At 36.0% G+C, this 26,980-nt stretch overlaps 2 protein-coding genes across 6 annotated transcripts; both read right to left on the bottom strand.

Moving 5' to 3' along the window:
- Positions 1-7,923: 7,923 nt before the first annotated feature.
- On the bottom strand, positions 7,924-15,614 carry LOC110912062 (disease resistance protein RPS2). 5 transcript variants are annotated; one of them, XM_035984741.1, is made up of 4 exons: positions 13,366-13,988; positions 12,990-13,273; positions 8,525-11,440; positions 7,924-8,295 (listed from the first exon to the last, which is right to left on the bottom strand). In XM_035984741.1, exon 3 carries the CDS (start codon positions 10,789-10,791, stop codon positions 9,604-9,606), a length of 1,188 nt encoding a protein of 395 aa, XP_035840634.1. In that variant the 5' UTR covers positions 10,792-11,440; positions 12,990-13,273; positions 13,366-13,988; the 3' UTR covers positions 7,924-8,295; positions 8,525-9,603. The 5 variants fall into 5 exon arrangements, 3 of the variants coding, with proteins under 3 accessions (XP_035840634.1, XP_035840633.1, XP_035840635.1); XM_035984740.1 differs by having other exon boundaries at positions 12,980-13,273; positions 13,366-13,986; XM_035984742.1 differs by lacking the exons at positions 12,990-13,273; positions 13,366-13,988 and adding an exon at positions 15,463-15,614.
- A 1,371-nt stretch (positions 15,615-16,985) lies between these two features.
- Positions 16,986-21,827, bottom strand: LOC110912061 (disease resistance protein RPS2-like). Its single transcript, XM_022156734.2, has 4 exons — positions 21,360-21,827; positions 19,141-20,731; positions 18,223-18,294; positions 16,986-17,494 (listed from the first exon to the last, which is right to left on the bottom strand). The coding sequence occupies exons 2-4, from the start codon at positions 19,772-19,774 to the stop codon at positions 17,475-17,477; spliced, it is 726 nt and encodes a 241-aa protein (XP_022012426.1). The 5' UTR covers positions 19,775-20,731; positions 21,360-21,827; the 3' UTR covers positions 16,986-17,474.
- Between the last annotated feature and the right edge of the window lie 5,153 nt (positions 21,828-26,980).

Consider the following 26,980-nt stretch of genomic DNA (forward strand, 5'->3'; position numbering starts at 1 on the left):
AACTGTAAGACTGAATTTATGTACAGATATCATTGTAGTACACTCACCTGTAAGACTGAATATTGGGATTCTGGATACGGGAGTATATTCAAGAGGTGGGACACATGAATTGAGCTAAGTTCAAAAAACATCTTAATCGTATCCTGAATAGATTGAAATCTGTATGAGAATTTAAGATGGATCAGTATATCGACAATCGAGGTGAATTGTTTAAGTCTGAGCATGTAATTAAGCTTAACGGTACTAGTAATTTGTCTGAAAAGCTGATATGATTCCCTGACACGCTCGCCAAAAATAAGTTTGTATATAGTTCAATTTCTTCATTTTTCTGCAATTTAAGTTTTCTGCATTTCATTTCTTAGTTTAGAACGCAATATAAAATCCAAAAAGATTTTATTTCTGCTTTATTTTTGACAAACCAAAGTAGAGAGTTGATTGTTGGATTCTCAGAGATTGAAGCAGTTGCAGGAAAGTTCTGAGCTGAAGAATGAGGAGAGCTTACTTTGTTGGAAGTTTGAAATGCTTTCAAAGTTAAAACAAGTTCATTAAGTTGATGCTTGTTACATTGTTTTTAGAAAATGTGAAAATGTTTTTACAAAATCAGTTTGATTCGTCAAATGATCAACCAAGGTCATTAAATTGAACTTGGTAGATTAATTGAGTATCAGGGTCATTAACTTGGACCTGAATACTTGAGTGGATTTCTAAAGTTGATTGAGTTTGTGATTTTTTTTATTGAAAAGATAGAATTGTAATGTTATTGGTTGAGTAACAGGTTTGGACTTTATCATTCCAAAAGGAAACTAATTGTCAAAGCTTGAATCAGATCAAGACATCAGATCCCAGCATACTGAGAGGGGGAGTCTGTGAAAAGGGGGATTCTGGATCAACAGTCAAAGGGAAGATAGAAGTTAGAGCCAGTTTGTGTTCTTAAACCTGTGAAGATAGATTGAATGATTTGAAGACAGAGAGTTGGAGAAAAGACCAAGACTGAAGACTTAGGAGCTGAATACTACGTCAACATCCAATGGGGAGTCTGTTGATGCATGGATTGTCTGTTGACTTCGTCTGCATCTCGTCTTAGGTCAAGATAGGTCAACATAGGGTCTAGAATGTCAACGTTAGATTTTATGTAATAGATCCGCTTATATGAACATGTGTTAAGTTCAGGTCCGCTTTTAGGGTTTAGATATAGGTTCGCTTGAGTGTCATTAAGTTGGTTCGCTTGTTTGTCAAGTTGGGTGGTCCGCTTATATGTCATGTCCATATAAGCGAACCAGACCACACTATATATACTTGTGTAGTTGTACGTTGAAGCGGATCTAGGAATTTGCTTGTGTAACGAAACTCTGTCAAATTTACATCAGAAAGAAATAAAGGAGAAGGAATTGAATAGGAAAAGCTGTGTAACTTCATTTACGTTGATTCCGCCTTCGTACGTGAAGATGAACGTTCTCTACTGACTATTCAGGGTCGGAACACGGTCCAACAAAGAAAGAGAAAAGAGAGCAGTCAGACTGATAAAGACTGAAGACATTGAAGACTCGACACTTAAGACTCGTCAACATCTGAGGGGGAGTCTGTTGGTGCATACGTCTGTCGACTTCGTCTTGTATCGAGTCTTGCTTTGTTCATGGCACGAAGATCAAGAAATCAAGTCAAATGCTAATTCCGCTTGAAAGGGTATCAAGTAATTCCGCACGGAATTACTTTGTAATTCCGTTTGAGTGTGTTAATTTCGCTTGTATGTCTAATTCCGTGTGAAGTTGTAATTCCGTTTGGGACGTTTGGAGCGGAATTACCATGTCTATAAATAGGTGTGATTCCGTGTCATTTGGCACGAAATTACTTAGAGGATTTCCGACGGCGAAGCTCTGTCGAAGTGTCGTCTTGCTGTAAAACTGTTTCAGATCAATATAAACGACAGTTAAAGTGTATATCTAGCTGAATTCAACTCCTCATGTCTGTTTCCGCCTTTCATGTTGAGTAGAACACCTCTGATCGACTCATTTCGGGTTCGCGCACGATCCTACACAATGGCAATGGAAAAACGACCCGGATAACTCATTCTTGGTTAAAACAGTTGGAGTTGGGAGAAGATGGTCGGTGTGCCAGTAATACTAAAACATATATAAAACAACAACTGTCGTGTATGAGGAAGTGTTTAATGAGTTGTGATTTTTGTCTTATTTATTTCTTTTAATTCGGTGTAACTTTATATTCACGTTAGTATTTCAACGTTTATTCAATTAGAAGTTGTGATTTTTATGCTATTAGAAGAGAATTTTTGTTACAAACTAACGCTTATGCAAATCCTTGGCTTACGATGTCACGGGTCAAGCTACTAAACTAATAACTACGTTCACCACGACCTAAGCTTCATGATTATAGAGGGTAATATAGAGGGTAATACTCACAATAACAATATAGAGGGTTGGATGTGACCCTATAAATGTAGGTGTACTTTATTTTATCTAATTTTTTTTTCTGTTATAGAGATTCCAATGTGATGGTATTTTTTTTGTTTCCTCTATTATTTTCTCTATATAATATATTATAGAGGCTCCAATGTAAATGCTTTAAATATAGATGCGTACTTTACATTATTGCTTTTGTATTTTTTTTTTTTTGGCTCTTTACAACAAGAAAAAGTTTAAGAAATCGAATTAAAAATTTATGGTGGAGAAAAGGGAAAGAGGATACTTTAGAGGTTAAAAGTGTTATTTTTATACTTTTATTTGCTGTAAATTAAATTTTTCTATCCGGAAATTTTCCGGTTATAACCTAGTATATATATATATATATATATATATATATATATGTGGGGATGGATCATGAGAAAACTAGTTTAAATGAGAAAACCAAAAAACTAACTAAAAAAACCTAAAAAAATACCAATTTTTTTTTACAATTTTTTAAAGAAAAATCGCTACTTTTTATATATGGAAAAAAAATTTCAAAAAAAAAAAAAAAATTTGTTGTACTGCACATGTGCACTAATACGGAAAGCCTAAACCACTTAACCCACCCCCACCGACACCCCCCAAAAACCTAACCCCCCCCCCACCCCCACCCCTCAAAAACCTAAATTCACCCTCCCACCAAAAGCCTAACCCCCCCCCCACCCCCCAAAAACCTAAACCCCCCACCCCACCCCCCCCCCAAAAAAAAAAAACCTAAACCCCCCTCCCCCCACACCCAAAAACCTAAATTCACCCTCCCACCAAAAGCCTAACCCCCCCCCCCCCACCCCCCAAAAACCTAAAACTAAACCCTAAACATAAACCCGAAAAAAACCTAAACCCCCGAGAGAAGGGGATGGGGATTGGATTCGATTTTTAAACTAAAGGAATTCAACTTCTTTATATAATAGAAGTGAATTTTACAAAAGACCATTATAGCCCTTAATCAATCGTCATGGATTGCTCCAAGAAGAGCGTCTTGCCTATTGATAATTCTGTTATCAACAAGGGCCATTTTTATAGGAAAATTAATTCCATCTCTAAACTGTGCTTTTAGGAGGATTTTAACAACCCAACCAATTCTTCCCTACACGGCCTCCTGCCTAAACGGTACTTTTTATGGCTCCAGGGCTCCAGGTTTTGCAAAAATCTTTAAAGATAAACAAAGGGATAAAAAGGAAACTGGTATTTATTCATAACTGTTCTTCCCTAAGGAAGAACTTCTTGATATTTACATAATATTCTCCTTTAGCAAGGAGATTACTCACTAACACTCATACTAGTTTACAAAGGAAAAGTTGGAAAAGGAAAATGATACGAGAGAAGGGGATGGGGACTGGAAGGTATGGTGAGACTCATCTCCAAGGGAATGGGCCGCCACGTAGACCACCACGTAAGAGGGTGTGAGGATGGGCCTAAAGGGGATAGTTGTAGTAATTTCTTGATTACTAACATTTTTATAAATATCTCCTTAAGCATTTTTATAAACAACTGTTTTTACAAACAAACACAAACAAAATCGATTAACCAATATCGAAATCAAATGATTTATACTATCAAACGAATGATTCTTGAAATCAAAAATTTAGTCAATAAAAGACTACAAAAATGGATATAAAATTGCTATTTCCAAATCAATTCGGTTGGTCACTTGGAAAAATCAACTTAAAGATTTACTTAGTCGAAAAAAGAGGAAAAATCCAATCCCCATCCCCTTCTACTACCTTTTCCTTTTTATCCCTTTGTTCATCTTTAAAGATTTTTGCAAAACCTGGAGCCCTTGAGCCATAAAAAGTACCGTTTAGGCAGGAGGCCGTGTAGGGAAGAATTGGTTGGGTTGGTCACCTGGAAAAATCAACTTAAAGATTTACTTAGTCGAAAAAAGAGGAAAGGTATGGTTTATTCTAAACTGTTAAATTACTTCGAAATATTTATATTAATATCTCCTTAAGCATTTTTATAAACAACTGTTTTTACAAACAAACACAAACAAAATCGATTAACCAATATCGAAATCAAATGATTTATACTATCAAACGAATGATTCTTGAAATCAAAAATTTAGTCAATAAAAGACTACAAAAATGGATATAGAATTGCTATTTCCAAATCAATTCATCGACAAATTAACTCAAATTTGTCAATTCAAATTTGTCATCTATCGATTGGTATAGTAATTTCTTGATTACTAACATAGTCATCATATGTTGACTTTTTTGTTCAATCAAACAATCGTTCATAATTGTCCAAAGATTCCATACCAATCGATAGATGACAAATTTGAATTGACAAATTTAAGTTAATTTGTCGATGAATTGATTTGGAAATAGCAATTCTATATCCATTTTTGTAGTCTTTTATTGACTAAATTTTTGATTTCAAGAATCATTCGTTTGATAGTATAAATCATTTGATTTCGATATTGGTTAATCGATTTTGTTTGTGTTTGTTTGTAAAAACAGTTGTTTATAAAAATGCTTAAGGAGATATTAATATAAATATTTCGAAGTAATTTAACAGTTTAGAATAAACCATACCTTTCCTCTTTTTTCGACTAAGTAAATCTTTAAGTTGGTTTTTCCAAGTGACCAACCCAACCAATTCATCGACAAATTAACTCAAATTTGTCAATTCAAATTTGTCATCTATCGATTGGTATGGAATCTTTGGACAATTATGAACGATTGTTTGATTGAACAAAAAAGTCAACATATGATGACTATGTTAGTAATCAAGAAATTACTACAACTATTTGCTAGTAACCAAAAAATTACTACGACTATTGGTGTAGTAAATTTAAAAATTGCTAGAACCCACCCCTCAAAAACCTAAATTCACCCTCCCACCAAAAGCCTAACCCCCCCCACCCCCCAAAAACCTAAACCCCCCACCCCACCCCCCCCCCTAAAAAAAAAAAAACCTAAACCCCCCTCCCCCCACACCCAAAAACCTAAATTCACCCTCCCACCAAAAGCCTAACCCCCCCCACCCCCCAAAAACCTAAAACTAAACCCTAAACATAAACCCGAAAAAAACCTAAACCCCCCACCCATCCCCCCCCCCCCCAAAAAAAAAAAAAAAACCTAAACCCCCCCTCCCCCCACACCCAAAAACCTAATCCTAATTCTAAACCTCCAAAAAAACTAACCCTAAAAGCTAAACTAGACTCAAAAAGCTAATTTTAAGCATGTAATGCAATTGTAGTACATGTTATATTGCACATATGCACTACTATAATAATAGTGTTGAAAACAAGACGACACCATAAATCTTTTTTTATGTCATAAAAAATATGCTCGAATATACTTGAATGAAAGATAAGAAAATTTGTGATCTTATGGTGCCATTTTTGTTTTAAAATGATAACGTATGGAGAAATGGGAAATGTTTGAAAAGTTATATATTTTTATTCCAATTTTACCCCTCCTTCATTAAAAGTCCCCCCTCCTTCATTCAAAGTCCCCCTCCCCCTCCTTTTTAGTGGATTTTAGTTAGTTTTCTAGTTTTCTCATTTATATCTAGTTTTCTCATGATCCTCTCCCTATATATATATATATAGGGGAAGGTTCAAATGAAAACCACTAGTTATTGTGAAAACTAGAAAACTAACTAAAACCCACTAAAAAGGAGGGGGGAAGACTTTTAATGAAGGAGGGGTAAAATTGGAACAAAAAATATATAACTTTTCAAACATTTCCCATTTCTCCATACGTTATCATTTTAAAACAAAAATGGCACCATAAGATCACAAATTTTCTTATCTTTCATTCAAGTATATTCGAGCATATTTTTTATGACATAAAAAAAGATTTATGGTGTCGTCTTGTTTTCAATACTATTATTATAGTAGTGCACATGTGCAATATAACAGGTACTACAATGTGCATTACATGCTTAAAATTAGCTTTTTGAGTGTAGTTTAGCTTTTAGGGTTAGTTTTTTTGGAGGTTTAGGATTAGGATTAGGTTTTTGGGTGTGGGTGGGGGGGAGGGGGGTTTAGGTTTTTGGGGGGTGGGGGGGTTAGGTTTTTTTTCGGGTTTATGTTTAGGGTTTAGTTTTAGGTTTTCGGGAGGGTGGGGGTGGGGGGGTTTAGGTTTGGGGGGGGGGGGTTAGGCTTTTGGTGGGAGGGTGAATTTAGGTTTTTTTTTTTTTTTTTTTTTTGGGGGGGAGAGGTTTAGGTTTTTGGGGGGGTGTCGGTGGGGGGTGGGTTAAGTGGTTTAGGCTTTCCGTATTAGTGCACATGTGCAGTACAACCAAAATTTTTTTTTTTTTTTTAATTTTGTTTCCATATATAAAAAGTAGCGATTTTTCTAAAAAAATTGTAAAAAAAAAAAATGTATGTTTTTGAGGTTTTTTTAAGCTTTTTTAGTTAGTTTTAGAGTTTTCACAATAAAAGTGGTTTTCATTTGAACCATCCCCTATATATATATATATATATATAATTATATGTTTGATTCTTTATTTGTTTTTTCGTGATTGTGAGCATGATAGTGGTACTAAAGTGACTATTGGTTGTGAATTGACGACTAGTAATTAAATGACAAAACTTACATTTGACAAAATAATAAAAAGGTTAACTAAGCAAAATAATCCAAACTTGATTTATTAAACAATTTTTAGTACTCTGATTACGATTGAATTGAGGTTGTATGAACATTTCCCGAGTCTCATTTAACAGAGAGAGGGGAAGGAAAATGTATTAAGAGAGAAAATGAAGGAAAAGATATGATTTTTTTCGTGTTGCCAAGTTTAATGAAAAGTAAAGGAAAAGAAAAGAAATCAAGCATTTTATGTGTTCCCGAGTTAGGAGGAAAAGAAAAGAGAGGAACAATTTTACCATTATACCCTTTAAACATAAAACATTTTAATTAGATATCAGGGTAATTTAGTAATTAATAAGATTTTCTCCTCCTAATCTCTCCAATTTGGGAGGATAAATATCCATACAAATTTTCTACCATTTTCCCTCCTTTCCCCTCCTCTTCTATCCTTAAAAAGTCTCGGAAATATGGTTTTTTCATATTTTCATCCTTTTTCCTTTCCCCTCCCCTATTAAATGAGACTCGGGAACATATGAAGAAACCATAGTACCAACTACCAAGCTCCCCGTGTAGTGGCTAGATCATTGAAAGCCAAAGTCTAGTCTACATCAAAATTCATGAATCAAGCAATTATGAATAATTATAAACAACCAAATCCTTTGGATTCGAAAGATGCCCTCACCGGCCACTCGTATGCTATTGTATTTTATTTGAAATCCAATTTCCATATTCTTGGTTTTGTGAAGATGATGTGTTACTATTATGAATCATTGAATCTTGTTGATCAGGCCACCTAATGTATAGCTTACTATTGTGCTCATAAGCAGAAAACTAAAAATATTTATAAGCTATGATTCTCTTAGCCTTGTCTTTGGCAGGAACATTGAAAACCAGCACATCAGCACATCAACTAAAACATATAACACGAGTACCAATCTCAATATTTTGATAAGAAAAAAAATACGACAATCACATACTTTGAATTCAAAAATCCGTTTCAAACAAACAACTTTGACAAACATAATATCAGGTATGCATCGTGCCAACGTTAACTCACAACACAAACAGAAGTCATATATCATAGAAGTTATTATGTTTAGGAAGCACGGAGTGTCTATATGAAAGCTGATTTGAGATCCAAAAGAAGCCAACATGAAACTTTGAATCAACAAAATTAGTTTCACCGCACACCAAAGAAAATACTTGCAGCAGCATCCTTCAAACAAACTGGACTTCACCGCACACCAAAGAAAATACTTGCAGCAGCATCCTTCAAACAAACAAACTGGACACTGCAGAAAAGCATGTGAAAATGAATAAAACTGGACTTCTAAAGTTATTCATATTATAATATAGAGAAGATCTGCGAGACATTTCTCCTGTTAATACTTTTCTTATTAAGAGTAAAGGTTGCCTCTTACAACCTGTTTCCAAAGAAATATAAACATATGGATCATCTAACTCTTTGTTTTAGATGCTAATCATATTAAAATGATATATAGTGATATGCAAGGGCATTACCTAAAGTCACAGTATTGCTCGAATTTCTGTTTGATCTCATGATCCAATTGCAGCGTCTCCCATCACATCTCCTCAACTTTAATGTTACGCAAATTGTTTGCATTGTTTCCGTTAAGAGGCAGTGTCATTAGCATTGGACATTTGTATATTTCCAAGGTACTCATGGAAGGCCACTTCATATCCGAGCATATTTTCTCTAGCTTATGTAGATTGTGAACTATGAGGGTTGTTAGTGTTGGTAAAATATCACCGCAACTAGTTGATAACATGTTAATTTCTTCAATAGTTGGGCAATCTCTTATCTCCAAGTGCTTGATACCAACTTGTTGAGCTACATTATTTGAGAACAATGCTTTCAGTTGAGAACATTCGCTTAGAACCAAAGTCTTAAGATTAGAGAAGCCGTCAATTTTCATAAAGGTTTCAATGTTGTCACATTTATGAATCAAACAATCATGAATGACGTCACTGCTCGAGGTCGCATTTTGGTCTAAATTATCCATGGAATTAGCTCTCATCACGCTGAGAGCTTTTACCTTACCCATAACCTCATCAATTACAGTGTCACTAACTATCTTATCACAAGATAGTACAAAGCTGGTATTAGGGAAAAACTCTGGAATTTGAAGGGATGAAGTCATTTCCAAACCAATATAAACTTGTGCAGTGAAGTGCTTGTTTCGTCTTTCCTTCCAAATGTGTTTAAGGCTGCCTTGTTTTGGTACGAAAATTTTTAATCTATCACACAATACTTCAATGATATCTACAATGGAATTTTCAAAGTGAAACTTAAGTGTGGTTAATTCTTCTGAAGGGTCAATTTTCTCTAAGATATCTTTTATCACCTTATAGCACCATGTCTTGCGTGCTTTTACATTTACGTGGACCACATCTGATTTCACATATATGATCAACTCTTTCAACGAAGAGAGTTCAGTTGTGTTAAGATCACCAAGAGTACGGCCACAATCAATAGACACTAACAATCGCCTCAAATGCTTCAACTTTTTGATATCATGTGGTATCTCACTGAATACACAACCACGTATATCGACAACTTCAAGCCTATTATCAGCACCTTATATTTTAAAAGGAATCTCCTTCAACATTGCACAAGAATTCACATAGAGCACTTTAAGCATTTGCATATGGCTCATAGGGAGCACGGATTCCAATCCTGTCTTGTAAAGGTCCAAGACAAGCAACTTGCCAATATTCCTAAAAAATGAACTTGAAATGGCTTTAAGCTTTGAGTTGTTTTGTAGAAAAAGTGTTGTAAGATTTGGACAATCTACCTCTGTAGGTAAACCATCAATTCCGCTATTGGCCAAAGAGATCCAATGTATATCTTTGCAATCATCTTTTTGTAGTTTTGTGTTTGCTTCTGGTGCTACTAAACATTTGAGGTGACCATGTTCTCGCAAGATCTTCATTGCTGCTTTTCTATATACGTTGTCAACGGTAACATATTGCTTATTTGAACATTCATTAAGTAAAGCCATTTTTAAAAGACGACCCAATATTTGTTTCCCTGGAACGCCTTTTTGAAGAAGATTATTAGCTGCCCAACAGTCGAATAAGCAATCTATTGGAATTTTGTGGTCTTCTGGATACAACACACAAAAAAGAAAGTATATCTGTTCGTTCTCTGTTAGACTACCATAACTGAAGTTCAAGAATTTCTTTAGAGCTTCCATAGGTATGTCTTCTTTCATAGGTGGTCTTTTTAACATTTCCAAACCATTGGACCAACTTTCAAGACAATCTCTTAATTTGAAGTTATCTGCTACAATTATAATGATAGACATAAGGCCATCACAACAATCAACTACTTGCCGAGCAATGGCTTTAATATCACGTTGTAGAAGTAAAACATTCTCCTTACTCACAATATCTTCAAATATTTGCCATGAATCACCATCACTTAACCTTTTCATAGTTAGAGTGAAGGATTCATGATCCGGGGGTATACCAAATGGATACACTCCGAAATTTGTTGTGTAGACTATTTTACTACCTTGTGTATTCGGTGGTATACCTATTTTCTCAAGATTAATATTTACCTTGACATCGTCCAATAACAACAAATATTTTGCACCATCCAACTCTGCACGTATTTTATTTGCTATATTCTCCTCATCTTTGATACCGCTAATGCATATTCCTAATCTGTCAGCAATGCAACGTTGAATTTCAACCTCTATACTCTTTCTTTTGTCCTGATTTTTAAAATCGGAAGCTGGTATCCAAATAACTATATGAAACATATGATGATCATCTTCTCGATTGTTCAGATGTTGGATTAGTACTGTTTTCCCTGTCCCTATATGACCTTGCACTCGGACTGTATTGAATGTTTCATCTTTCACATACACTAATAGCCGCTAAAAGTTTTCCTTGAGTGATTCAACTTGCTATACTAACTGGTGTACACCACTTAATATAACGATCTATATCTCTGTTTTTTATGGCAACATCCAATTCTTTTCCCTCTTTTATAACTTCGTCTATTCCTTTGTACTTTTCATCAATTGAGTTTGTCAAAGTTGAGCGAGCTGCAAAGTTTATACCCGAAGTCTGCTTAAAATTTGAAAACTCGCCTTTGAGTGCAGCTACTTGAGCAAAGGTACTTTTCACTGCACTGGACCACCTATCACACTGCTTCCGTGGAACTCAATAAGTCCGTAATTGATCTTGTAATTTACAATGGATATCTTCTAGTTTGTCCCTCTTTGCTATCATACAAGAATGACTTATTTCCAATTTTTGATATTCATTAAGACTCGTGATTGCCAGGCTCGTCAAACTTGCAGCAGCACTAGCTACACCCGAAACAGCTTCGATCGAACCAGCAGCTACTTGGACCGTCCCTGCAACTGCTTGAATTATGTCACTCCTCATTTTGACGTTTCAAACCTGTGCATATAGAACATGACTAATTTGTTATGATCGATGCATATTCGGTGAAAACTGATTATTTTCACTTGGACGGTAATGGTCGAGAAAACACAGTCGATTAGAAGTAGTTTTGTAAGCACACATATATGAGAGTTTTTTTTAACTTCATTCCAACAAAAACATAACCCTAACTATCACTAGAGGCTAGAGGCTAGCGTGCACATGATTTGGAGTAGAGATTAATTGTTAGGATACTTACACACGCGGAAGCAACAACACACACAATCAACATTCAATTCAAATTCAAACTACATAAAATAAACGAACACAAAAAACTAAAGCAGGCTTAAACAAAGAGAACTAGGGTCGGCCCAATTGTAACACCCCATTTTTTTAAGGCCAAATGTTTCCGATTATTATTCAAAATATTATTAATACTAGTATTTTCCCAAGAACTAGATACCACAAAACATAAATATATTTATTTAATTAGGACACTAAATTATTTAAATTAATTAATTTGATAGTTGTATACATAAATAATTAAATATTTATTTGATGATTACATAGCAATTACACACAAAAATACCAAACAATATTGTATAACTAAAGCTTAAGTAGGCTAAGAACTATTGTGATTATAACATGTGACACTCGTTATAAACATGGTTGCAAAAGTCATTAGGCGCTCCCTAGTCGGTCAACTGGGTAGTTAAGAATACGGCCTAGGTGGAGAGTATACGAGAAGTACTCGGACATGTTAAATATAAAGAAATTAGTTTTTGGAAATTAAAAAAACGTCAATAACATAAATGTATGAATATTTATAACAAAATACGTGAAACTGATATTCATTTTTTAATATAATAGACATAGAAATTATGTTTTATTTTATTTTTAAGTTAAACGCGGCCTGAGTTGATCTGCTAGATTAGATTTTGGTTGAAGTTGACCGCGTTTGATCGATTTCGAGTAATTAGGCGGAGTTGAAGAAATTCGCGTCGGGAGCCTACCTTGTAGCTACTACTCGCCTTGGAGCCCTTGTTTTACAACCATGCTTATAAGTAAGAATGAAGGACATTTTGGTATTAAAACATTTTGGTCCTTATAAGTAGGAGTGTGAAGATGACATGTATCACCCTTTTTTTCTCAAAAATACAAAAAAAAATCCAGTAAAATATTCAGCAGAAAATATTTTAAGACAAAAAAATTCAGCACAAAAAATTTAGCAAAAAAATGTTGTACAACTTATAATGGTTAAGATTCCTTCTCATTTCATCTTAACCATTTGATTTGAAAAATGAATGGTTATGATTCCTTCTCATCCTACTTAAGGTAAAATCAACTTTTATTTGATCTTACCCCTGCATAATATATATGTAAAGAGAGTAGGGTTATTGTAAAAAGGGTGTGTTTTGTGAGAAGTAATTAATTTACAGTTCTAATAGTCGGGTCAGGTTCGCTAGAGCTCGTTTCACGTTCAAATATTACAAGTAAGACACGTAATTACAAATAACACGCATATACAAATGTCGAAATTCAAACGTGTGAATATACCTTCCAATACCTCGTTAGTGAACCGGGAAATTAACCAAACCGACACACACACGCCTCGAACTACGCGCTAATCAAGCCTGACCCGTTAACCGTTGTTGACCGCTATGACCAAACTTTGACCACTCAAAACTGAGTTGACCGAGAACCGACGTTTGACTGGGTATGACCGATCTAACAAATGACCAAACGAAACCTTCGATTTGCTAATTTAACTCCCGGACACCACTGGATGACAAGCACAACCACCACCTTCAGCTGCGGTACTCGTCAGCCCCAACACCACGGTCTCGGCCACTATCAACCACCATAAATGCAAGACGTCACCATTAGTCGAGAACCATCAAAGCTTTAGATCAAAAGATAAAACAAGCAGAATTAAAACATACTATATTCGATCAGGAGTTCACATGGATCCTCGGACCTCGTCGAGTCCCTAAAACCCCTTGCCGCTGTCACCGCTCTTCCCTGCCTTGAGTTGTCACGCAGTACCACCCCTGCGTCACCATCATAACGCCATTGAGCACCCCTTCCCCTGCCCTTCTACCACTGGGCTTCTGATGATGTTGTTCCCCTGTGTCGCCGCCCATCGGGTGTCTCACCACGCTGCCACCAGCAGTCCGCCGACTGCCACCGTCCACCCCGCCGCTAACCGCCGCCGCGTAACCTCCGCCGTCACCCCACACCCACGGCGTCATAGTGGCGGATCCACCACGAGTCGTCGTGGCTCCGTCATGGTTGTGGTCGGCCAACGATCTCCTCCTCTAACCTGTGTCTCGGTCTCTCTTTCTAGAATACTCAGGAGTGTGTGTTGTGTAGAGAAGAAGGAGGAGTGTGTGTTGTGTAGAGAAGAAGGAGTTATGGGGGCTAGGTTTTAAGGAGATGGAAAGAAATGAGGAGATGAAGATGTTAAGGTGTTTAAATACCTAGGGTTTAGATAGGTTAGGTGGGTTGGTGGCCCGTATCGCGTATACTAACCTGGTGGATATCATGTGTCTCGCGTTAATTATGGCTCGATCATAAAATAAATATAACGTTTAGATTATATATACTAATTTAAATCGAAACGAGTATATATAAATATATATACACACACAATAAAATATAAGTATTAAATTTGTGGCAAAGCGTGACCAAAATTGTTCGCTTGATTTGTGTGTTCACTCTACATCGACTGTTATTATATGCTACAAATTATATTTTCACCGGTAGCTTTACGTAATCACCCAGGGTCGAAAGTGCGGGTTGTCACATCCTCCCCCATGTTATAGGAATTTCGTCCTCGAAATTTAAGCTAAGATATATTATACGTTCCAGATATGGGTTCGCCAATAATACGTAGTTACACGTAAATATATGCGGTTTCACAAAAGTTCACAAATAAACATACAAGTCACATACATATAAGATCACATATTTATTTATATATATGTTCAGGAATATTGTTCCGATTGTTTATCGACGTTCGTGTACAAACCCATGTGTGATTCGGTAATTCCTCGAATTATCGTTACGTGAGTGTTTGAGAAATAACCGACACACTTAACTTACCCTAATTAGGTGTAATGCATGAGTGAGTGTATGAGATAACGGAGTTTGTGTTAACGGAATTAACCGAAAAATTTCGACTTAACCTCATACATCCGTGTCATCATAGTAGATTATACTAATGACATTATATAAATTTCATACTCATGATGCAATACACATTCAACCACATGGTCACCTAGTTATATGTACACACCAAACATACTCAATTCCGTCCATACTAGTAATTCTCATAATTCCACAACTAACACCACGACCCATGCTTAGAAACCCAACATCATTCCAACTTCATCCCCTTCTAATGATCTCCTATGCTTCACATTTAGTGTACTTTCACTTATCAAAATTGATTAAGCAATTATTCAAACATGTAGTAAACATTATAGAGTACAATCTTCTAATGCATACTTTACCAAGCAACATGGCCAACCAAATCCTAGATGAATTCTATCTAAAAATACATTTCTCATGTTTATTTACCATCAAATACATCATATCCTCATATTATACGATTTCATCCATTACTTGCATACCATATCATCTATTAATCTCACCTAGGCATTTCATCAAACACTTGGTGTGCATACCACAATTTATGCATAATGTACAAGTGTTTCATGCTATACTTCCTACTTAATGCTTTCATTCATCAATCAACAATTAAAATAACATTTCTACCATACCATACTTAATCTAATTGACAAGAAACAACTACATATTACATGATATATCATATTAGCACAAGGATTAGACATGGGTGATACACTCCATCATCCCAAATGGGTTTCACTTCAAAACATGAAATTACTCAAAATTATACACATAACAAGTTCTATTTGGTTATTCTAATACACAATCATGCTTAATTTCATACTAATTCACGGATTAATCATACACCCACTTCTTACAAAATCACCAAATCACAATTTACAACTTACCACATGTTTTGCATCCTTATATGATTGGAAATCTTCATTCATGAATGTTTTTCATTTGATTTGGACCTTGATTTGGGTTGAACTTGCATCCTTGTCTTGAGAGGATTTTCTTCTCTCCTTCTCTCCATGTACGACACACACACACATTACACACACTTAGGCTAGTTTTTATCAAACTTCTATTTCATTTACCAAGTTTAGTCCTTCATGTTTGTCATTCTTTCCACTTGTCACAAAACTTCATTCCTTACTACTTAACTTACCCTTTAACTAGGTTACACTTTGTGCCATCTAACAAGGAAACATACTAGTGAATTAAATGTATTAGTTTTGGGGCATTACATTTCGACTGTTTATGTATTTTGGATTATGTCATGTATACAAACTTATTATATAGTTAAATTTGCAGTTTTAGTTTATTTATATTCATGATTATTTATTTCGAATGTTTAGATTGGTTTGGTTGGTTACGTATAATGCATAATATGATATGACACGTCGCGATACGGTATGATACGTCACGATACGATACGATACGCCAACATAACATATAATACATAATACAACTACGATACGTCATGATAAAATATAATATAATATAAAATATAAATACGATACGATATGTCACGGTATGATACGATATAACACGATACGTCATGATAAAAATATAATACAATTAATAAAACATATAAAAACAAAAATAACCAACAATAAACACCAACAACCAACCAACCAACTGCGAAACGTATATAAGGGGGTCGGGGCGCCCCGTGATCACCCATCTTCCACGCGTTTTACAACGTGAAAAACCGCCGCCGCCCCCATTTTCCACGCGTGGAGTTTAAAACGCGTTGCCATGATCACGCGTTGATTTTGTTGTATGTGACCGTTAGGAGGAGTTTTATTTGTTACCGTTGTGGATTTGAGAGGTGGATGTGGATGAATCTGGGTTTAATTTGATGTTTATCGATGGAGATTTATGAAATTTGAAAAGTAACAAGGTGGAAGATGAGATTTATAGGGATGATGACATGGAGCTGCACCTCCATTATTTATGATTTTTTTTTAAATAAAGTGGTGATGTATGAGATAAGGTAAGCTCGTAAGGTTTTTAAATAAATATATACAAAAGGTTTTTATGATTTTTTTTGTGGTTAAATTATAATTTAGAAAAAACCATCACTAGCGATGTACATTTCTACTAAAATCAATCATTAGTGACGGAAAAAAACTCGATAACGTGACGGAACTTAATTGGATGTTGTGAGTGATGGAATTCCATCACTAGTGGAGCGTCACTACCCTCCTAAAAAAACAAAAATTGCGGGCATTTTGCGTAAGTAAGAAAACAAGAAAAAAGTGGCTAAATACCGACAAACCAACCAACCAACTACAGTGTCATATTCATTTTTTTCTAAAATGATATGTATAACAAATATATGCATCAACCAAATTGAAATCAACTGGGGTAGAATGGTAGATAGTCAAAATATATATATAAAAATTGGAAATAGATTCACGGTTCACCCAATAAGATCACAATATACAGAAAAAAAAAAACAAAATAAGAAAAAAATGATGACATTGAAATTGAAATACAATATAAATATCAAAACACACAACACGTCCAAACACATTAAGATAATCTGTATTTTTTGAAATTATTTCGAATCAAAGTCACCCCGTCTACTTGTGCATCAGACATCTGAACTCCAGTAGCAGATGTGTCACTATGAGATGTTCCTCGTGGAGCTACATCAGCAAATGTGTGACTCTGAGATGTTCCTCGAGTTACATTATTAAACGACGGTGCTTGTTGACCATCATAAGAACCGCCACCACCAGACCACGGTTGAGAAGGCACAAACGGTCTCACATCTCCAATAGACGGCGCTTGCCCACTCTCTTCTTTGTACCTGTTTAAAACCATATCTTGACCAACGGAGATAACATTGACCGGGGGGCTTTGGTCAACGCCAGTAGCCTTAAGAGATTGTTAGTTGGCGATAGCATCATTGACTTGCAACTTTTGCTGATCAAAGTTAGACAAATAAGAAGTTGGTTTGTTGGATACATTTTGCAGATGAATGTCGAGTTGAGGACTTGAATATGGAGTTCAGATGAGTGGATGATGGTGTTAGTTTTATACACTGTATTGATATATGTATAATTCAAAATTGACAATATACGTATATGTTTATATTTAAAAAACGGCTTAGAGAAAATGTGTAGTCCAAAATTTTTCTTACGTTTCTCAATATATGTATATAGGGTAAGGTTAGTGTAAAAAAGACATTTTTCCTACAAAGTGTAAGAAGTCTATGTAGGCATGGTTGTTTTAAATTTTAGGTATGATGTTTTATTTTCTTTTGATATGGTATAATATAGAAAAACACGAAACACAACAATTTATACCACAATCATATGTATTCTAGGCATTTAATTTAAAATATACTGGTTGTGAGTGGTGTACTACTATACATATATTTTAAGGAATGGTTGTGAGTGAATGAGAGAGAAAATGTTACTGTTTATCTGTAAATATAAACACGAACACTATTCACCCCTATTAGTTTTTAATATTTTTCAAAAGTGGTTGTGAGGGGAGAAAAGAGAAAAAGTGACGATAAAGATGTAAAAAATATTATTCAATTGAAAAGTAGAGAGAAAAAAATAGTGATTTTTAGTGTAATTATAGGAATGCGGATAAGGAATTCAATATGAATACTCTAACAAACGAGACTTAGAAAAAAAAAGTACCTTCTGTAGGAAAGAGTGTTTCTTTCCCTTTCTCCATTGACATCTCAGCTGACGATTTCAGTTCATCATTTTCTGTTTGGTAGAAAATTTACTAATAATGTAAAGATGGGAATACTAAAGATATAAAAATACAAAAATAATTGAAACTAGCTTAGGAAAAGGCAAAATATGAAATTGATGTTTCTTTTCTCAATCATAGGATTACAAGACAATGCACTATATATGCTCACCACACACCCTTTATAATTACCCACTATACGACAATAAACAATAAACAATAGGTACTGATTTCATTGAAATTCATAGGCAAAGTTGATTACAATAGAAACAAAAAACAATTCAGAGAAGGGGATGGGATGGGATGGGAAGAGAAACATTATCAATATACTCATAACCTTATTTGGGCTAGTTGATTTGGGTTGCTTGATTGATTAAGTTGGGCTTGGGTTGGTTGACAACATATATGTGCACAATGCGCCTTGAGAAGTTGAGGCACGACCAGAGAGAAAGAAGTGTCACACAAGGGGGCAATGGCTGAAGTTGACTACCGAAGAACAGGTTGCAGCAACACAATGTATTAATCAACTATATACAATATACCATATGGGTAGTTATAATAAACCCTATATATTATCTAATAAATTATTGTTCCTAAAGTTATGGTTGGTTTGGTGGCTAATCAACAGTAAAAAAGTCAAGAGTCTATTTTCTAATTACGTTTAGACCACAAAGTGTTGCACTTGAGTCAATATTTTCTATTTGTTGTACTAATATTCTAGTCCAGCAACAGACGAATTTTAGGCATAGGACTAGTGTATAAAGAATTTAATATAGTATGAGCATCGGTGGATAGAACCTTTGAAAGTTTATGATAAATGAGATGTAATATACGTATTGAGTTTTAACAGAAAGTTTTACCTTCAGATCGAATGTTATGGAAATGGTTTAGAGAGTCTGTTGCTTCATATAGTTGCTCAATCAGATCTCTCCCTTCTTTAAGTGGCACGAAGATATTTTCCCATGGGGATTTGTCACAATCCAAGTCATTCCACCATTCATTCTCTCCTTCAATTTTCTTTATATGTGGTAACTCCATGATGGATAACCGGAGTTTTAGGCAATTATAAATTAGCAAAGTGTTTAATTCCTCCAAGACATATAGACCACCAAAAATATTGACCAACTCAGGTAGGTCTAAAAGGAAAATCCTCTCCAAGCTTGGAAAGATCGGACCATGTTTGACGTTATGGTATTCACTACTAATGAGGCTAATTACTTTAGGGCAATCTTCAACAATTAGCTCTGTCAAGCATAAGAGATTTTGAGCAAATCTTGGGCTGAAACTTGAAGTCAGCTGCGGACATGTATGCAATGCCAAGATTTTTAGTTTGGAAAGACTATCTTTACCAATTGCTCCCTTCCAGATACTTTGTAGTTTGTACATGTGATGAATACTCAAATACTGTAGCAATTCAAGTCCAACTTTTTCACCATCCCTTGTTCTAGTTTCTACATATTCAGACGGGCCACTTGCGTCAACAAGAGTTTCCATCTCGTTGCGTTCTGCAAGTAAGCAATACTTCAGCTTTATAAGGTTGGAAGTCGAGAGCTTCTCAAGAGTCCAATGGCGAAATTAGAACAAAGCTTCGACACTTACCAATATCTTGGATACGTCATCCATCCCTCCTTCGGCATGTATCCATTTAAGGCATCTTTTGAATTCATCAAACTTCATTTCAATACCACGTGGTAGACATGATATAAGTCGTGCAGATTGACCAATGGTTAACATCAAATTGGATAAATTTGTAAATATTGGAACTTGATTTCTTTCAAGTAGTAAAAACTGTTGCAGTACTTCGTTCGTTGGCAAGTACCATCTCAGAGTTTGAAGGTTTTCTAAATCACATAACTCGTTTTGAATATCTTTTACTCTTCATTCCACCACTCAGCCTGGAGGTACACTAATGCACAACTCACGCAATTTTCTGAGTTCCGATATCATCTTTCTTGGTACTACAGTCTCTTCGGCATCATTCCGGATGCTTATATAACATTTTGCATATTGAGACAAAGAAACGCGCAAAACTTCTAAATGCGCAAGTTTCCCAATTTCCTTTGGAATAAACATGAGCTCGGTACCATTGATATCAAACACCTTGAGTTTTGTAAGCATTCCAATATGGGTTGGTAATTCATTTAAATTGGAACAATCTCTCAAGTAAAATTCCCGAAGCGATGTTAAATTGGAAATGGATGTTGGCAAAGACACTATGTTTGTATTAGAGAGATCTAATACTTGAAGCATAGGCATGCGTTCAAAAAAATTAGGAGGAATGACTATCAAACCAGGAACCTGCATGAACAATTTCTTGAGGATGGGCTAATCTGGACTATCTGGCAATTGAGGGAGCGTCGATTGCAGAAGCGGCTGATTTTGGTTCTCATAAACGTTAGCTTCTCTGATACAACATCGAAGACTATACGCGTTGACTTGGAACATCTAGATCTACATAAGGAAGAGAGTAAATTTTCATTTTAGTCCTTGGGTTAGACAAAAATTATCATTTTAGTCTAAATACTTTTTTTCTTGTCATTTTAGTCAATATAATTTTGTTTTCTGTCATTTTAGTCCCTAACTTTTATCATTTTTTTCCATTTTCATCGACCACCCCACCACCCAACCCATCACAACATTCTATCATCGCCACCACTTGCCTGCACCGTCACCACCCATCCACCCCACCACCACCAGCCACTTTTCCGCACCCACATCATCAACCAACACCGCCGCCATCATCGTAAAACCAACAACCACCGCCATCATCTTCACTGTTGATCGGTGCATTTTAGGTACACTATATTCTATATTAATTGTGTTATAAATGCATCGATTACATTATAAAAAATACGGTCTTTTGATGTGGTTTTATTATCATGCGGGCTACGATGAAAACATGCTAAAACGATGTAATTAATTTACAATATAAGATTAAAATAAAAACAATAATGGTTGCTATATAAAATCTCGTGTATACATTTGCAACATAAATGGTTTTAAATAAAATAGTTGTTGAAACACGGAATCACCACCGGGATGATTGGACCGCTTTCTCAATGAGGGTGAAGAATCACACCTTGTTCAGTAGAGTTTGTTCGCGCGGAGGGGCTTGTCCACAAAGGTTGGAGTTTACTTGCGCGGTAGAACTCGTTTGGCGCACGGCGGAGCTTATCCGGCGAATGCGGAACATTGCGCGGCACAACTTCCGGAAAATGTGCAGTAGGATTTGTTCGCGCGGAGGGGCTTTCCGCAAAGGTTGGAGTTTACTTGCGCGACAGAACTCGTTTGCGCGCGGCGGAGCTTATCCGGTGAATGCGGAACACCCCGTGCGCGGCGCAACTTCCGGCAATGTGCAGTAGAGTTGTTCACGCGGAGGGGCTTGTTTGCGCGACAGAGCTCTTCCGGTGCGCGTGGAGCTTATCCGAGGAATGCGGAACATATGGGGGTAGCAGAGCTTACTCGCGAGCCGTAGTTTACCCTTGAGGCGGAGCATATGGCGGAGCATATGTCTAACCATATCGGCGCTTGTTACCAGAACTTCTTGTAAATTATTACCCTCTTTTAATGATAAAGAGGGAGAGGTGATGTCCTTATTCTTGGGTAAAGACAAAAAGTTGAAAGGACATGTCATGTCAGACAACTTTATTTTATTTAGCTGTTTACAGCTGTAAAAGTTTTTTAGCGTTTTTTTATTGAAAAAAAATTTAATAACGGAAAATAGATTTAGTTGTTTACCTGGTCAAAAAATTTATTAACTTTCTTGTGCCTTTTAAAGTCAAGAATCATGAAGAATCATGATGAGCATTTAGACCTTTAGGAGATGACGTGGCATTTTGCACTGTGTTTTCTCTTGTAAAAAACTTTTTACAACAGGAGATTTCATATGACCTTTTGTCATCCCTTTGGTTTTGACTAAACGCGCATAAAGACGAAAGGTAAATAACTTACTTGATAACATGTGTAAATGACGTCAATTTAGGTATAGAAACACGCAAAATATGGATCTAAAAGCATAGCTTGAGAGAACCTTGTATAATAACAGATCTGCACCCCATTAATCTGCCTTCATAAATTGCTCATTGCCGATTCATAGTTCGGTTCCATAAATCCGCTTTGATTTTGCATTTGGAGCTTAAACGAGCGCAAATATGAAAGTTGTTGATGAAATACGTGATGTATACTTAAAAAGAAACTCAGATCTGGTCGTCTTCCTTGCAAAGAGAGTGTGAATTCCAGATCTAAAACATCTCGTGTGTGGATTTCCCTAGAACACAGATCTGGACGTATTTGCATTTAACCCAAAAGGGTAAATCTGGTCTATTGAACTTCGATAGAAAAGATCTATGAAATGTTGTCAATAACCCTCTTTTTGAGCTCCATTAGAAGTTAGAACAAATCTGAAAGTTTGAACCAGGCAAGCATATGTGAAGAACACAGATCTAAAGATCTGAGGATAAAACAAGATGTGATCAACAAATGTATAACATAAACTCGGTGGGCGCCAATGTTGAAACACGGAATCACCGCCGAGATGATTGGACCGCTTTCTCAATGAGGGTGAAGAATCACGCCTTGTTCTTCCTCTTGAACCTAGATCTGCAATGGAGAAGACAAGAAAGTGAAGTTGTAGAGATGACCGGTAGGGGAAAGAATCCCCTGTTTCCAGTAACAAAATTGTGGTGGCTCCATATCTTGTGCCCTAATAATGAGGTGAACACCTCTTTATATAGGAGATATGGGCCTCCCCTAACCTCAATGGGCCAGGCCCAGTTAGGGGTTATCTCTACAAGCCCACAACCTAGTGTAGTGTAAACTACAACGCGCTAGGCTTCGCGGATTAGTACGCAATAATAATAAATATTATAATAAAAGGTGATAACTAACGGATATGTCCGGTCGTTCGGGTTGGGTCTAATACCATACCCCATCAATAGTCATGAGAATAAAGAAAGAAAGGTAGGAATCTAAAATGAAAGTATTATATGTTTTCGTCGATGTGCAGTAGTTACAGGAAGCAATTAGAGGCTAGTGGGATTAATATGGTATTTGGGCTTCAACTTGAAAGCATGTGGTCGTTGGAAACGGGAATTAAAAGATGGCCAGGCCCACAATTGAAAAATTACTAGGCCATATTCAACGAAAAATAGAGAGGGGGCAGAGAAGTCAACAGGCGGCAGAATTATTAATATATCTGGGGGTCGCAAGTTTTAGGGGATTTTTGGCGGACGGCAGAATTTGGTGGCAAGAGGTGGGACGCACGGAAGGCAGCCGCCTTTTGGTGTGCACAGAGGCATGAGCAACTAGGTGGCTTTCTTCAAGTGAACGATTTGTACGGTTTGACACTTTTCTCGGTTTTAATTATATAGTAATTCTGGGTGGTATGAATCTGTAAATGGGTGTTATGAATCTGTAAATGGATTTTTGTGTTAAACTTGCAATCGGGATTCTGGGTGGGAGTTGCTTTTCTTTAATATATATTCTCTAGTTAAACACTAACCACATATTCCCCGTGGATACGATACCCTACTTACGCTATCTACGTAGTTTAATTAGGTTTTTGATTGACTCTGACGACAGTCATCAACTGTAAACCTGCATAACACCATCCCCATACCATCGCACTTGCAAAAAAAGAAAGAAAAATGTGGTTTGGCCAAAATTCACCTAAGTTAACTAATTTTTTTGAATGGAGTTGGTGGGTTGGATGAAAATTGAAAAAAAAATGACAAAAGTCAGGGATTAAAATGGCAGAAAATAAAACTATTTGGACTAAAATGGCAAGAAAAAACTATCTGGACTAAAGTGGCAATTTTGGTCAAATCTCAGAAACTAAAATGGCAATTTACTCTAAGGAAGGAGTGGTCGAGAATTATTTATGTTTACATGTAGACTATTCGTACAAAACAAACATATTAGGGTAAAGTACAGTTTCAGTCCCTGGGGTTTACACTCAATCACATGTTTAACCCTTATTTGAAAAAAATTAATAGTCTAATCCCTATAGTTGTCGACTGTAGCAATCAGGTCCATCCCAGTAACAAGCGTTAGTTGACCATCATTTGACTTAACGGTAAGGATGGCAGAATGGTCATTTTAGTATGTCTGAAAGTTCACCAACCTTTTTAATCCCCAACCTTACATGATAAGCCACAATTCACTCCTTCCTCCCCAAAACCCTCGCTTGCTCAACACAACTCCGATCATCATCAATATCAGCTCTGATCATCATCAACATCAGCTCCGGTCATCATCAACCAATACGTCATTATTCTGATCACATTCCACGTTATTGTTACTGCATTATCTTAATTTTGAATTTGAAATTTCATTTCTTGATTGGATCCTTGTATTGTTGTATAGTAGTTAAAATGTGGTTTGTTTTTCATGGATTTCTAGTAGGAATCAGGGTCCAATTCACAAGGAGGAACATTAGGATCCAGTATCGGGTTCTTATGAGATCCGGTAGGGGGTTTCGGGTTGAGCTCTATTTTGGCCGTCGCCTGTGACAGCTTCAGGGTCTTTTCCCTTACATATATGATGCATAGCTAATTGGTTAACTATAACTATTGTTTTTGGATTGTTTGGTCTGGTCATTTTGGGGTTTTAGTCGTAGATGATCAGAGGTAGTTACAAAAGTTAACCGGGTTACTTAGGGTGGTCAAGTTTTGGGTTTTAGTTGTTCATGATCAAGGGTAACCCAAGTGGTTTATATGTATGAATGTTATACAAACTTACGATATATATGAATACTGATGAATGACATATTTGAATTGTAAGTTTTTGTTTGGAAATCTGTTTGTTTAGATGAGTTATTTCTGTAATTGGATGAACTAATGTTTGACGGTTTATGGTGTTAGATGACCTGTTTTAGCCAATTTAATGTGTTTAGTTTTGATAATCTGTTTGTTCATTTAAGTGAATACATGTATTTGAGTGAACTAGTATTTGACAGTAGATACATGTATTGGTTTTACTCATGTTCAAACATGAGCCAACAAAACAGAGGTCAAACAGGTGTCAAAGAGAGGTCAAAACCATTTGCATTTCTATAAGTAAAACACATGTCAAGTTGGGAGGGATAGTGTACGGTCCTCCCAACCGCCGGAGTGATCCCACTCCGGGAGCCGCTACCCGACCAAGCTAGCTCCGCGGTGAATTCCACATGTCGAGTTCTTACCCTGGGAGACATATGACACTCCCAAGACTCGAACCCGGTACCTCTGGGAAGAGGTGAGTGTCGGTGGCCAACTGGGCTACCCCAGTTGGTTAAACACATGTCAAGTTCAAAAAGTCAAGATTATAAACTGCATTCCAGTTAAAGATTATAAACTGCATTCCAAGTAGTCAAATCCAGTTCAAGATTATAAACTGCATTTCAATTCTGGTTACATATGTTCAATATTATAAACTGCATTCTGATTACAAACAGGTTGAAGGGCAAAAAGTCAAACCCAACCCAACTCCAAATAGTCAAAACCAGATCACTTTCTAAACGTATTTCCAATTCTGCTTACATGTGTTGATTTCTTCTTGTTGTTGTGTTACTACCTTCTTATTGCTAATTAATTAATGGCTTAAGGTGGCTTACTACTAGATTAGGAAAGAATTTTGAAAATGGAGAGAAATTATGAAATAAAACAGTAGGGACTGAAGTTGTAAGTATAGTTTTGGGGGTTATTTTAGTCTTTTCACTGAATTACAAACGGCCAGTTACTGGGAGGGACCTGATTGCTAGCAATCGACAACCACATGGACCAGACTGTTATTTTTTTTTCAAATAAGGGCTGAACCTGTGATTGGGTGTAAACCTGTGATTGGGTGTAAACCTCAGAGACAAAAACTGTACTTTACTCAACATATTAAATGCATTGATTTGATAATTAAAAGGATAATTAAATTATATTTATTTAAGACTACATAGAGTCATAGGCAAACGCCTATCATATAGGCACTACGTAGACTTTGGGGGGTCTTCTTTCCACATCACGAAGGGTGATAGACAACGGGGCATATCCTTTTTTTAATTAAATATTTTTTTATCCTTATTTAACAAAACAAAACAATTAAATAAAAAGCCATTTATATGAATTAAAACAAAAGAAAACAATAATCTTTTTAAAAGTAAAAAATTACATAAAAAGTTAAAAATAACCAAATTACACGGCCTGATTATCATTATCGTCATCATTGTTGTACGGTTGAATACGCCAAATGTATGACATCCGGTATTTTTCGGTTGGAATCAGTACTATTATAAAACATGTTTATTGCAAATTATGCATCATTAGACTTAATTATAGTTAACTAAGGTCTTTTAGGGTCTAGCAAGCCCAAATAATGCAAAGATTTGGATTTGGATTTGGTCAGAGCGATAATTATCCAAAACGGACGCTGGTGACGACCCAGTTAAATTTAAAAGTCCAGAATTTGGTCAACGTTAGTCCATTTTAATGATAAGTGTTGAAAAAAAAACTCCAAATAGAACGTTTGCAACTGAGAAGTAACTGATAACAGAATGAGTTAGCTGAACTCAATATCAAAGCGTCTGAAGTCTATACAGCCGCAGTTGAAGATCTCTAGAAGCAATCGGCCGATGTCGAAGAACTTCAAATGAGGAACACGTGTAAAGACATCAAACGACTGAACCGTTGAGTAGACGACTGAAGTTGAACTTCAGACGTCTGATGATGAATTCAG

This window comes from Helianthus annuus, chromosome 15, assembly GCF_002127325.2.
Source record: "Helianthus annuus cultivar XRQ/B chromosome 15, HanXRQr2.0-SUNRISE, whole genome shotgun sequence".
In the NCBI taxonomy this organism is placed as follows: domain Eukaryota; kingdom Viridiplantae; phylum Streptophyta; class Magnoliopsida; order Asterales; family Asteraceae; genus Helianthus; species Helianthus annuus.

Excerpts from the sequence above, each read along its gene's own strand:
- LOC110912062 (XM_035984742.1), bottom strand. The coding sequence starts at position 10,791 with ATGTTTCATATAGTTATTTGGATACCAGCTTCCGATTTTAAAAATCAG.
- LOC110912061 (XM_022156734.2), bottom strand. The coding sequence starts at position 19,774 with ATGGAAACTCTTGTTGACGCAAGTGGCCCGTCTGAATATGTAGAAACT. Across the intron at positions 18,295-19,140 it reads CCATAACATTCGATCTGAAG|AAAATGATGAACTGAAATCG; the intron begins GTAAAACTTTCT and ends TCTACCAAACAG. Across the intron at positions 17,495-18,222 it reads AACACTCTTTCCTACAGAAG|CAAAAGTTGCAAGTCAATGA; the intron begins GTACTTTTTTTT and ends AACTTTGATCAG.